Raw genomic sequence first — 14,104 nt, forward strand, 5'->3', positions numbered from 1 at the left:
ACTTCAGAGACCATTAATTCAAACAGCTTTTCCCGTACACAAAATTTTCTCTGTTAAATACCCCCATGGTCACAGTTCTTCAACTTTACCAGGGACTTCTAGCTGACTGACCTCTTCGTCCTCTTCCCACCATTTACAGCTCCTTTCTGACTTTCCTTCCTTCACCATCCAGATTAGTCTATCGTTTTAATTTCTACATTTTAAATATCTTGAACTCTGTATCCTTGCATCTGTCCCAAAGCTCTGAAAGGCCCCGCCCCGCCCCCCCCCCCCCAATCCAGGAAGAGCCCGGCCGTCTACTTTCCTCGTATCTACATACGTGAGGTTGAGCACGGCTGGAGCAAAACACACAATGATCCCGTTGGTTGCAAGTACACAAATCAATGATTAGAACCCAGCTCCAAAGCCTGGGTCCCCAACTTCTGTTGCACATAATCTCTTCCGACAGGCAACTCTCTTGTTATCAGCACTTGACCTTAACCCAACTTTACCGAGAAAGGGAAGGCACAGGATGTACCTCTTTGCATCATCCACTCTCAATCGTAGGCTCACGTACAACTCAAGTCTCCTCCTTCTCTTTGTTGCCACAGAGCTTCTCCTCCTCCTACCAAGGAGCTGCTATATGGAGACTCGGATGGATTCCTTGCTCTGAAAGTCATATGCAGAGCCTGGGCAGCACCCCACCCTGGGTAATGAGTGCTCAACAAACCCCATTTGCTTCAGTTGGTATCTCTGGTATCTACAGCTCAGAGACAGATTCCCTGGGGATCGATCCCAAGGGCGCCTGGCAGTCATCCGCAGTAACTAGCTTTACGGGAAAATGCTGGGACTTGATACGTTAAAGGATGGAAGTGAACAAACGAAGCAGGAAGAAAGAAGGAAAAGATGAGGGGGGCAGGGGCTCCCGTGTGTGTTCTTGGGACCGGCCACACCCCATCTTGCTCACGGCGCGAGGCATTATGAAGGACGCAATGAATACGAATGTGCCTGGCAGATGCTGGGATCAGCAAAGATTTAAGAATTCCACAGGACAAACGCCAGACCCTGGCTCATCAGGCTTACCGGTTTCCAAATACTCAATGTATCAAACCAATGCTCTGCCAGTCACTGAGGGAAGAATAAAAATACGTGTCCCCGTGAGACTCCACGCTAGCCATTTCCCTCACGTGGAGACCATCATCCCCACCCCACTTTCACGTTAGCATTGCTTTTTCATCTTTTACCATCCTGCCCTTATTTCTTGTTTCCTGGGAAGCTTTCTCCAAACCCTAGAGCTGGCGGCCCCGTGCTCTGTGCCCCCGCAGCCGAAGGGGTGACTGGTCAGGCCGGACAAGAAGCGTCGCCCTCCCTCGTTCTCTCTGTGAAGGGCGCGTGGCGTCCCGTGCACCTGGGCCATCTCTCGACAGCACGCGGTCAGGACTCTCGTCCTGCCCGGCCGGCCTCTGCTGCTCCCACCCGGCTGAAGGAAGACGGGGCCACCAGCGGGCCCCTGACGAGCCCACTCGGCCACTCACCTGGCCTGCTGGCAGACGCAGCAGATCCACACCTTCTCGTGCTTCTGGTAGGAGCAGCAGCTCTTGCAGACGTTGAACTGACAGTCGGCACACCGGCGCTTGGTGTTGACCAGGAAGGTGAAGGGCGAACAGCAGCGCATGCAGCAGTGGTCCACGAACTTCTGGTGCTTCAAGAGGATGCTGCACTTGCTGCCTTCCTCGGCCAGCTTCTGCTTCATCTCGCTGGGCCAGCAGGTGGGGGGGGGGGGGAGAAGAGAAACAGCGCACCCGGTCAGGACGCTCTCTCCGTAAAGCACCCCCCGCCCCGGGGCCCCCCCACGGGCCGCGCCGCCCTGGACGACCTGCCCTCCAAACGACAAACTCCAAGAGACCAACTGCTTGACGCCATATCCAGAGAGGAGCCCTACTGGTGGATTAATTCTTGCGCACTTCTGTGAGTCGCATTTTCTACGAGAAAGCCCGAGAGCCTCATTACTTCTATTTCAGACAATAGGTTGAGATACAAATTATCATAAAACTAAGCACATCCTTGAAAAATAAAACCTTTCACTTAATTAATGCCTTTCTAAAGGAGCAGGAGATCATCCATGCTAAAACATTAATTCTCACAACAGCCCTGCTGGGAATACGATAAATGCAGCCCCGGTCCTCTTTAACCTCCCCTGAAACTAACGCACCCAGGGATTTTAAAAGCTTTCAAATCGATGTAAGTCAATAAAGCTTCCCCGGGTGATGGGCAAATCCCAAGCACTGCTGATTCAGAACTGGATCAAAGACAATCCTTTCTTCCAAAGAGCTCACGGTCATACTGGGCACACGGCCAGCCATATGAATGCAAAACACCACGCTGCCTGCCTTTCTGTCTACACTCAGGGAGAAGGAAAGAGAAGCTCGGAGAGGCAAGGATGCCCCCAAACAGGCCGAGTTACTTAAGGAAAAACTGACCGCAAGTAGCCAAGTTACTGTGACCTGGCAAATTTGAGTGGTTTTCCTGCCACAAAAGTGGATGCCCACAAACAGTAACAGCAAAGTACCTCATTTTTCCACCCTCAGCCTGTGATGGTGCAGTTCATTCCAGATAAATCTACGATGTATGTGGCAAATACTTTCTCCCGTCTTGTACTTGTCTTTTCTACATGCCATATGGTATCTTTCATCATTTAGAAGTACTTCCTTTTTCTATAAACCTCTCAGTCATACAGCCCCTGCAGTGGGTTGAATGGTGGCCCCCAAAAGGTATGTCCGTGCTCCCACCACCATAGCCTGAAATGTGCCTTATTTGGGGAAAAGGGTGATGTAATCAAGTGAACAGTCTTGAGGTGTGATCATCCTGGATTACCCTGGTGGGCCCCGAATCCAATGAGAAGTGTCTTTTTAGGAGACACACAATGGAGAAGACAATGAGAAGATGGGGCTCAAGTCCTCAACCGTCTTGGCCCATAGGCTGCCTCCCCAGGCCCACCACCAGCCATGATGCTGTCCCATCTCTGCACATCCAGGCTTCCTCCTGACCCCTTTCTTTCCAGGGGCCTCCGTGGCCCACCCGACCAGAAGCAAATTCTCAAAATCCATGGCCTAAATGGTGAACAATGGCTGCGTGGATAGGAGTTGCCCTTGCCTGACACATTAGGGATGGGAGTAAATTAAGCAGGACACAGGTAAGCAGAAAGGACAAATATTAGAATTACCTGTATTCTACTACTCAGAGCTATTTTAGCTTCCCTCCCTTCTTCTTCTTCTCCCCAATCCCCTCTCTTTCTGTTGCCTCTCTCTCCCTCCCCTGCCTTCTTATTTTAAAATGGTATTATATATACTGTTTTGATCTTGAAGCCTAGGAAATGGTCTGTTTTGTTTCGACTTTCAAGAATGCTGGCATAAAGAGGTTCACAGATTTCTCTCACGACTTTAAGACCACCGCTATATTTATAATCATGTCTCCTTTTCTTTCCAAATATTGCTTAGTTGACCCTAAGCTTTTTTGCCCTTTGATCAATAAGTTGTGAGGTCTATTTATTTTATTAATTTAAATGAAGGACTAGCATTTGGTTGCTGGTCTATGTTGCTTATTTATTTTCCGCCACAATAAAGTCTAGTCTCACCTTTACCACTTCTTCCTTCTACTGGTTTTGAATTTGCTCTATTCTTTTCTTCTTTCAATTGAAGTATAATTAAAATACAATATTATGTTAGTTTCAGGTGCACAATATAGTGATTCAACAATTCTATACATTAATCACTGCTTATCATGTAAGTGTGCTCTTAATCTCCTTCACCCATTCCCCCCCCCAACCCCCGCCCCGCCACCTTCCTTCTGGTAGCCGGCAGTTTGTTCACTATAGTTAAGAGTCTGTTTTTTGTTTCTCTTTTTTCTTTGTTTGTTTTTTTAAATTCTACATATAAGTGAAATCATATGTTATTTGTTTTTCTGATTGACTTACTTCAGTCACCATTTCACCTTCTAGATCCATCTATGTTGTTGCATATGGCAAGATCTCATTCTTTTTTATGGCTGAGTAATATTCCATCGTATGTAAATACCACATCTTCTTATCCATTCATCTATCAATAGACACTTGGGCTGCTTCCATATCTTGGCTATTATAAATAATGCTGCAACAAACACAAGGGGGCGTGTATCTTTTCAAATTAGTGTTTTTGTTTTCTTTGGGTACATACTCAGTAGTGGGATTACTGGGACATAGGGTATTTCTATTTGTAGCTTTTTGAGGAAGCTTTATACTGTTTTCAACAGTGGCTGCTCCAGTTTTCAATTCCATCAACAGTGTACAAGGGTTCCTTTCTCTGCACATCCTCACCAACACTTGTTACTTCTTGTCTTTTTGATTCCAGCCATTTTGACAGGTGTAAGGTGAGATCTCATGGTTTTGATTTGCATTTTCTTGATGATTACTGATGTTGAGCATCCTTTCGTGTGTCTGTTGGCCATGTGTATGCCTTCTTTGGAAAAGTGTCTATTCAGGTTTCTGCCCATTTTTATGGGCAGAAATAGATTTTGTATTATTTGTTTTGGGGAGTGTGTTGTTAACTTCTTTCTGTATTTTGGATATTAACCCTTTGTTGGACATATCTATCATTTGTTAATATCTTCTCTCAATTCAGTAGGTTGCCTTTTTGTTTTATTGATGACTTCCTTTGCTATGCAGAAGTTTTTTTTATTTGGTGTAGTCCCAATAGTTTAATTTTGCTTTTGGTTCCATTGCCTTAGGAGACATATCTAGAAAAATGTTTCTATGGCCAATATCAAAGAAATTATTGCCTGTGGTCTCTTCTAAGAATTTTATGATTTCAGGTCTCACATTTAGATCTTTAATCCATTTCGAGTTTATTTTTGTATATAGCATAAGAAAATGGTAGTTTCATTCTTTTGCATGTAGCTGTCCAGTTTTCTCAGCATCATTTATTGAAGATACTGTCTTTTCTGCATTGCATATTCTTACCTCTTTTGTTGTAGATTAATTGACCATATAAGTGTGGGCTCATTTCTGGACTTTCTATTCTGTTCCACTGATCTATGGGTCTATTTTTGTGCCAGTACCCTACTATTTTGATTACTACAGCTTTGTCTTGAAATCTGCGATTGTGATACCTCTAGCTTTACAAGATAAGACTGCTCTGGCTATTTTGGGGTCTTTGGGGGTTCCATACAAATTTTGGGAGTATGTGTTCCAGTTCTGTGAAAAATGTTGTTGGTATTTTGATAGGAATTGCATTAGACCTGTAGATTTCTTTGGGTATTATGGATATTTTAGCAATATTGATTCTTCCAATCCATGAGCATGGAATATTTCTGCATTTGTGTTGCCTTCAACTTCTTTCATCAATGTTTTGTAGTTCTCACCTCCTTGGTTAAGTTTATTCTTAGATATTTTATTATTTTTGGTACAATTTTAAATGGGATTGTTTCTTCTTATCCTGGTACTTCATTACTACTGTGTAGAGATGAAACAGATTTCTGTATATAATTTTGTATCCTGAGACTTTGCTGAATTCATTTATCAGGTTTTTTTTTCAGTCTTCAGGATTTTCTGTATATAGTTTTTTCCCTAACTTCTAAAAAATAAACCTTAAAAAAGTAAAACACACTTACTTTTAATAATTGAACATATTTCCAAATATATGGATTTTGTTATTGATTTTTACCTTTACTTTTTTTTACATTTTTATCAGAGAAGAGGGTCTGGAAGAAGTGAATTCTCTGGTACTTGTTAAGACTTGCACGATAGCCTACTACAAGCTCTATTTTTGTAAAGTCCATATGTGTTTGAAAAGAATATTTATTCCCTATCCATTGAGAATAAGACATTAAATTCTCCCATTATAATTGTGGATTTACCATTTCTCTTCAATTCTAGTTAATTTTTTATGTCATGTTTTTTAAGACTATAATGTGAGGTGCATCAAGTTTCATAAATGTTATGTACTTAATGAAATATTCCTTTTGTGATCACACACAACCCTCTTCATCCCTAATAATGCTTTTTGTCTTAAAGTCTGTCTTATATGTATAGTCTATATTAGTTATTTTGTTAATATTTTAGATTTTTTAAACTGATGGTGTGCCAGGGTATATCTTTTTATACCTCTTCACTTTCACCATATGTATCATATTTCAGATTGGGATAATTATAAGCAGAATGTAGCTGAATCTTCTACTTTCATACTGTATGAGAATCTCTTTTCCCATGAAAGTGTAAACCATTTATATTGAGATTACTAATACATTTGGATTTATTTCTACTGTTATATCTACTGTTAATTCTATCTAATGTTATTTGTTTCCTCTTTTTCTCCTTTTCTCCTTTCTATTACATTGATTTTCTTCATTGTCTTTGCTTTCCCAAGCATGATCTGGCATTTTATGTTCTTTGTTACTTCTTTTAGTGGTTACCATGCATATTGGGATTAACACCTACTGTTAACAGCTTTCCCCTCATCAACATCGTGTTAATTCCCTCTAATGGTCTATGTTATTATTGAGAGTGTTTGGGTTCGATCTTGCTTTGTAACTGCAAAAATTATTCTTAATATTGTTCAGCCATAGTTTTAGCCACCCCCTGTGATGCAGTCTGAGACCTGCTCTCAGATGAAAAGCCCTGAACACAGGAAATTCTGGGGTCATTTCCTTCCTCCAAGTGGCAACATCCCTCTCGTACCTCTTGGATTTGGTTGCAAATGGGGTGCTGTGCAGTAAATGGTTTTGTGTTGTGCCCAGAAAGTATACTTTTTATCTGCAAGAGGGTTGGTCCAATAGGAGATTACTTCGTCAATACCAGAGGCAGAATTCATTTGCTATTTTTTAAGTTGACATTTGTATAGATTTATCCACATTTACAGATTTCTTTGTTCATCATTTCTTCTTGCCTCTGATGTTTCCTCTCCTGTTAATTTTTTTTTTAATTGCTGAACTTCTTGTAATTCTTCCCACAAGGAAAACGCGAGCAATCTTCATTTGCTGCAAGTGTCTATTTCATCCTTAAAGTGGAATGATGTTTTAAATGGGTATGGAATCCTAAGTTGACAGTTCTTTTCTAAAAGCACCAGATAATATTAAAAGAATTAGTCCTTTTTTTTTTTTTTTCTGACATCAAAAGTTGTAATATGAAGTTTGTTAGTCTGATTATTCCTTTGTAGGAAATCTCATTTTTCTCCCTGGTTACTTTTGAGAGTTTTTATTTTGTTTTTGTTGTTGTTGTTGTTGTTATTGTTGCTGTTGTTGTTTTGTTTTTGTCTTTGGTGTTCCGTTTGGTGTTCACTATAAAGTGTCTAAAAGAGGATTTTTTTGCATTGTTCTGCTTGGAACTGTTGGTAATTTTTTTTAAGCTTTCATTCATTTTATAGTATTTTTTAAAACTTCCTTTGAGAGAGAGAGCACATGCATGAGTGGGGGGGGGGCAGAAAGAGAGGGAGAGAGAGAGAATCCCAAGCAGGCTCCGCACTGTCAGCATGGAGCCTTATGTAGGGCTTGAACCCATGAACCGTGAGATCATGACCTGAGCCGAAATCACAAGTCAAATGTGCAACTGACTGAGCCACCCAGGAGCCCCAAAGTTTTCACTAATTTTAAAGAATTTTCCAATTATAACTTTGAGTGTTGTCCCCTGCTCTATTTTCTCTAATCAGTCCTTCTGGAATTCTATGTCAAGCCTTCCCTGTTCTTCCATGCCTCCTAATCTTTCTGTCATCTCTTTGTATTTCTGAGATACATTCAGGACACATATTTCAGTTCTAGCTTCTAGTTTAGAAATTCTTTCTTCACTCACGTTTTCTCCATTGTTTAACTCTTTTGAAATTTTACTGACTTTAACTTTCATTTCCAGAAGTTGTATTGATTTTTTTCCCACTGAAGTTTGCCTGTCTTCTCTCTTTTGTGCAAGTCAATACAAGTTCTATTGATTTTTTTAAATCTTTTTAATTATTTTAAACATACTTCCTTTATACCCTCTTCCTGATTCTTACATTATCTTAAATTCTGAGAAGGAGTGCTAAGTCCTCTACTGGATGTGTCTATTAAGTCTTACTCAGGGTGAAGTCTCTGCTTTCACGGTTTATCACTTTGATTGCGGTCCTCGTCAGCCAAGCTCACTCCTCCTGTGGTGCACCTGTTCTGTGCAGGTGTCATGGCAGAGCGGCTATGCACCTGCTTTCACGAGGCATCACAGAGAGGTTATTGATTCCAGACCAGGTTCATACTCACTTCTCACCTTGGAGAATCCTGTGCCACATGAATAATAAGGTTCGGATTTTCAATTCCGTGTGTACTGCAGGATTGGGGCTTTGAGGCTTGATTTCTTAATGGAGAGTTCTTTTCTTCCACCCAGGGGTCTAGGCAAAGGTCACCTGCTTTGTAGTTCCCGTAAGCCAGTGAGTAGAAATTTCCCGGGTGCCCCCCTCGCTAAGAGTGAAACCCTCCAATGCTGAATGTTATACATGTGTCTCATTTCCATCTGCTTGTCCTCCAAAGGCTCAAGCCACATCTCCTGCCCCCGTACAGAAATTAACACTGCAGTCACTAGCCGTCAGAGCCTGTAGCCCCTTCCTTCCCTTCTGACTAGGCTCACCACTCTGGTTTTACTTCCCTCTTTACTTCCACCCTCTGGGAGTTTCCCTTTTTACTTTTCCCCGACTTCAAAAAAATTCAGATATACTTCCACATGCCATAACATTGACCCTATTAAACGGTTTGAGTGGTTTTTAGTACATTCACAAAGGTGTGTAACCATCAGTACTATCTAATTCCAGAACATTTTCCTCATCCTCGAAAGAAACCCCATACCAATCAAGCGGCCACTCCCCACTGTTGGCCTCCCCACCCAGCCCCTGCCAACCTCTCGCCTACTTTCTGTTTCTATGGATTTGTCTACTCTGGACATTTCCTACACATGGAATCATTCCATATGTGGTCTTTTGTGTCTGGCTGCTTTCTTTGCACATGGTCAAGGTTCATTTATATTGTAGCACGTATCAGCACTTCATTCCTTTTTACTGCCAAAGAATATTCCATTTGTGGATGCACCATATTTTATTTACCCGTTCATACAACTGATGGTCATCTGGGCGGTTTCTGCCTTTTGGCTATTACAAACCATGCTGCTGTGAACATTCGTGTGCGAGTTTCTGTGTGAATCCATATTTGGAATGCCGGGGGTGGAATTGCTGGGTCGTATAGTAACGCTATGTTGAAGCCTCTAAGACAGCAGCCTCTCTTCCAAATCACTACATCATTTTACATCGTCACCAGCAATACATGAGGGTTCCAGTTTCTCCACATTCTCACCGACGCTTGCTATTGTCTGTCTTTTTAATTATAACCATCCTAGGGACAGTGAGGTGGTATCATATTGAGGTTTCCATTGCATTTTCCTAATGACGGATAACGTGGAACACTTTTTCATGTACTTGTTGGCCAGTGGTACATCTTCTTTGGAGAAAAGTTTATTCAAACCTTTTGCCCTCTTTAAAGTTAGACTATCGGGGCAGCACCTGGGTAGCTGTTGGTTGAGCATCTGATTCTCGGTTTCGGCTCAGGTCATGATCTCATGGTTCATGAGTGGAGCCCAGCGTCGGGCTCTGGGCTGACAGTGTGGAGCCAGGCGCTTGGGATTCTCTCTCTCTCTCTGTCTCTCTCTCCCTCTCTCTCTGCCCTTCCCCTGCTTGCACTCTCTGTCTCTCTCAAAAATAAATAAAACAAAAATAAATAAACCTTAAAAAATAAATTAATTAAAACAAAAGAAGATAAATTTATTTGGCTTTTTTTGTTGTTGTTTATAAGAGTTTTTTTTTATATATTCTGGACATAAGTCCCTTACCAGACACATGATTTGCAAATATCTTCTCTTTCTCATATTAAATCTTGTATTTTATTAGTGTTTTTTGGACAAAGAAGGATTGCACTAGCTTATCCTACCTTGCTACTAGAGCTGGAAATTTATGTATGGTTTTATAACTTCATTTTTCACTTAACAGCAATGTATCATAAACATCTTTCCATAACAACTCAGGAGTGTTTGCAGGTCAATTTTCAGGTGTCCTGAGCTGGCTTAAACACTGCCAGGATATGAGCAGGACTACCTGGTCTGCATAACAGTGCCCAATACTTATTTGTTGCTTAAGTAATGGGCAGATGGGGGAGGCTAAATCCAGAATTAGAAGGGGATGCTACATCAGGCCAGCTGATCAGTTATACTTGGCTGGCCGAAGTATTTACAGGGAAACAAGTAGAGGTTTTTTGTTTTTTTTTCCCTTAAGGCATGAAGATGTTGTTCTCTAGGCTCTCAGATTTAGAGCAGAAGCTAAGTCATTGACAGCTCTGACATCTGTAAACAACATAAGAACAGTCTCAGCAATTGACCAGCTTCTATTGATATTTCAGAGACACTAAATTAAATGGGATGAAACATCCAGGAAGGAAACTCTTTGGGGATCAAAAGAGCTCTGTGAAGTCAATCCACAGGATCACTTGAGCTTGATGAGTTTTGTTTCCTGATACACAGGGCTGCAAACTCCAATGGCATTTTAAAAGTGAGTATCTAATAAGAAAACTGTACCAAACCCTCCAGAATTTGTTCTAAGCAAATGGAGTGTCTTGAACCAGAGGCTGAGTGGAGGAGTAGCATGCCCTTTTCTGGAACCATCTCTCATTTATCACATTCTATGCCCTGTAGTACCTCAAGGAGAAAGACATCAAACAGAATTATACAGGAGAACTTGCAGCAGCTGGTTGCAGAATCAACCAAGAATCATGCAAGACCAGGTACCTGCTTTGACATGTCCTGGGAAGCACAAGGCCCCAAATGGTCAGCCATGTGGGAAAGAGGGATGGGTCAGAAGCTGGAGGGCATAGCTGAGCTCAGCCACTTACCAACAGCCCCATCCTTTTTGAGTGGCAGTAACAATTTCTACTTTCTAGAGTTGCCTCAAGATTTTAAATGAGCAAAGCAACAATAAGCAAATAGTAGTTATTCATTTGGATTAGCAAGAAACCCAGTGGTCTGAGTATCTGTAACATTGAGTCACCGCGTTTGTATGTCAGGAAGGTTTTTGTGCTCATATCTGGACAAGAATGCTCAGTACTCACTTGTTGCTCGAGTACAGGGAACAGTGGGTGCAAAGTGACATCTCGTGGTTTTGAGTTGCCTGTTCCAAATGACTAAGGACGTTGACCGTGGTTAGTCTGGTTTTTAGCAATGGCATCCAACATCTGGTCTAGCCCCCTCCCAACTACAACGGACATCTGAAAAGCTTAGCAACATTTTATGGTTTCTCTGTCCACTGCCACGCCAACTCTGATTGGTTGGTAGATGGTGAAGCACCATGTGTTGAGAGGAGGCACACAGGCTCAATGGAGCTAGAGAGTCATGATAAGTTAGCCGTGTCTGTCACAGGTGTAGCAGGGAGAAGGGATGGCATATGTCACTTGCTTTCTATCAAAGAGACAGAGTTCCGACCCATAGCTATGAGCTGTCACTTCATGGTCACAGACACTATTGCTCAGCTTGCCAATTATTCACTCAATTCACACTTATTGAGCACCTACTAATCCAGGCGCTAGGAATAGAAAGAAAACAAGACATCGTGCCTCACTTCATGAAACACGTCCTGTAAAAATTGGCACACGTCACATACCATCATTTCTATAAAAGAGAAATAATAGCACACCCAGTATATAAAAACAGTTGCCTTAGTCCCCTCTCCCAGGTATTGGCTGTTGGAACTATGCCTCTTTCTTGCTTTTTCATGGCCTCCTCCAGGTAGCAAAGGGGGCGGGAAGCCTGGAAACTACATCTCCTAGACCCACTTGCCTGCTGGTGTTGGTTGGACTCTGCCAATGGGAGGCATTTGTGTGAGACCGGAAGGTGGGAGGGAGACGCCATTTTTCTGCTTTATGTTATAGTAGAGGCAGGTGACCGTCGGTGAATGTGGCTCCTTGGTCTCCTTTTTGCAGTGGGCGCTCCTTCAGCAGCAAGGTGACAACAGCAGTGACTCCATCAAGTGCAGGCCTGCGGGATCTGAGTTACACTTTTTCTTTTTTTCTCCACCCAGCCCTCCAGGCAGAAGCAGCGCCTATGGTGACTGATCTCTGGGGAACATTGCTTTCTTCCTGTTGCTCTATGATCTCTTCCAATACTTTTGTAGCCAATTCCTGAATTTAAAAGCCTCTGTATGAAATATTAAGAGGGCTTCTGTTCTGATGGGACCCTGACTGACACATCTTCAGACAGTGGAAGTCACACACTGTCATATCCAGAGAGTTTTTTGAAGTCCCCCTTCCATCTGACCTTCTTGACATCGGCTCTCTTGACCACCCTGCTCTCTGGCTACGGATCTCCTCTCCAGATTAATTCACGTTTCATTACGTCTTCCTCAGAGGTTGCTCCTTTTGCCTCGTCTTCTTCTACATTCCCCCTTTGAGAAATGGAGCCCCACGTGCATCACAGATGACGCTCATGTGCTGGTAGTTCTCACACGTTTGGTCCCCTCTGGTCTCCTAAGCTTCAGATTAGGGTTTGGAGCAGCCAAGATCTCCAGGTTGTCACCTTAGGTGAGACTGAACTCCGACTCTCTGAAATTATAGTTGTTACTTCCTTCCCCAGATATCTCCCCAAAGAGCACTAACGTCTATCCCGAGGCCCCTCTGGAATCCTCAGAGCCATCCCCGACTCTTCCTTACTTTTGTTTGTAATTGCACACCGAATCCTGTCCATTTTGCCACTACAATCCCCCTTAAACACACTTCCCCTTAGCTTGGGCCCTCAGCCTCAGCAGCCCACACGGCCGCGTCAGACTCTATCTACTCCCTGCAACAATACGTAGTGACCAGCCTCGAAAACACACGTGGCTGCCCTTCACCACTACTGAGAGAGGCGTGATGATGACTTCTGACCATATGGCACTCCCTTGAGCTGCAAAGACCAGTCTGTCCCTACGCCGGCTTGTGCTCTCTCCCCCACGTGGGGTGTCTTCCCCCGCTACCTTCCCGGCACACTTCTTCTCCTTCCAGACCCACTTCAGGTGTCGCCTTCCCATGACTAGCACTTTGTGTCTCACTCTCTCAGGGCACTCGCCACGCTGGATTTTAATCATCTGTTCATGTCCCTTCTACAGGACAATGAGTTCCTCAGAGAGGAGGGCACCGGTGGCTTCCTTCCTCCCCGGCACAGAAGGCCTGGCCTGGATTGCGTGTTTCGGTGTATATTTTTTCTTTCCAAGCAAGTTCTGCCACCGGGCTGGAGATTACAGTCAAACAAGAGCGCTGGCCAGGGGAACATAAAAACCTCCGGACGATCAATTGCTTAGGCTTCCACCATTATGGAGAACCCGTATACAAAACAACCAAACACCTGACCAACTCTTACTCTGCATCTGTGAATTCTGATTACGCAGGTCAAGACGTTCTGCTTTCTGCTGCTTACAATTCACCGAAGGGAAAGCACCAGAGGAAAGTTAAAAGAACGCAAAACACATATAATGAGGAAACGGATAGGACTCTTCTTTTTTATTTCTGAATAAGAGAGACTATTTCAGTATCTGGAAGGTTCTTACTCATCATTCAAATATATGCAAATAAAAGTTTCTCTGTGGTTGAGCACAGGCCCGCCTCTGCAGCTAGTCGAAGCTGCAGGCCATCGCATCCACAGAAACAGACACTTTTTCCTTAGAGAATTTTCTTCCTGCTGTTCAGCTAGTTGATATAGATCTGACCTTGAGCAAGAAAACTCTCCCATGAGAAGTGGAACTGTCATCACTCTCCAGGCTGTTGTGAATGGAACAGAAATGTTCCAGGCTTCATTCTCTCTCATTTACCTGGGCTGGACACAGGCTCAGAAAATCTCTACATTGCAGACCATCACACGTATTCTGACATTTAATGCATCGTGCACTGTGTGTGAACACCTATTTCAATTCTATGAATATTTGATTTCTCCATCTAGAAGAAGTCACTGTTTAGGTCAGCCTGCGGAGAGATGCCAAGTTTCACTGGTGATGAGACATAGATGTTAAGGCACTTACCCCCCCTAATGCTCATGCACAGCTGAGTCTCCTGACCTGGGTCTCCCCTTTCATACTACATA

General features: G+C 43.0%; 1 protein-coding gene across 1 annotated transcript in view; it reads right to left on the minus strand.

The window, feature by feature from the left end:
• The window catches only part of MYRIP (myosin VIIA and Rab interacting protein), a 317,497-nt gene that overhangs the window by 215,012 nt on the left and 88,381 nt on the right, over positions 1-14,104 (minus strand). Inside the window, 1 exon segment of the mRNA XM_049628960.1 lies at positions 1,515-1,736. Within this exon segment, the coding sequence (XP_049484917.1) occupies positions 1,515-1,736 (222 nt within the window).

Source organism: Panthera uncia, chromosome C2 (assembly GCF_023721935.1).
Source record: "Panthera uncia isolate 11264 chromosome C2, Puncia_PCG_1.0, whole genome shotgun sequence".
Classification (NCBI taxonomy): Eukaryota; Metazoa; Chordata; class Mammalia; order Carnivora; family Felidae; genus Panthera; species Panthera uncia.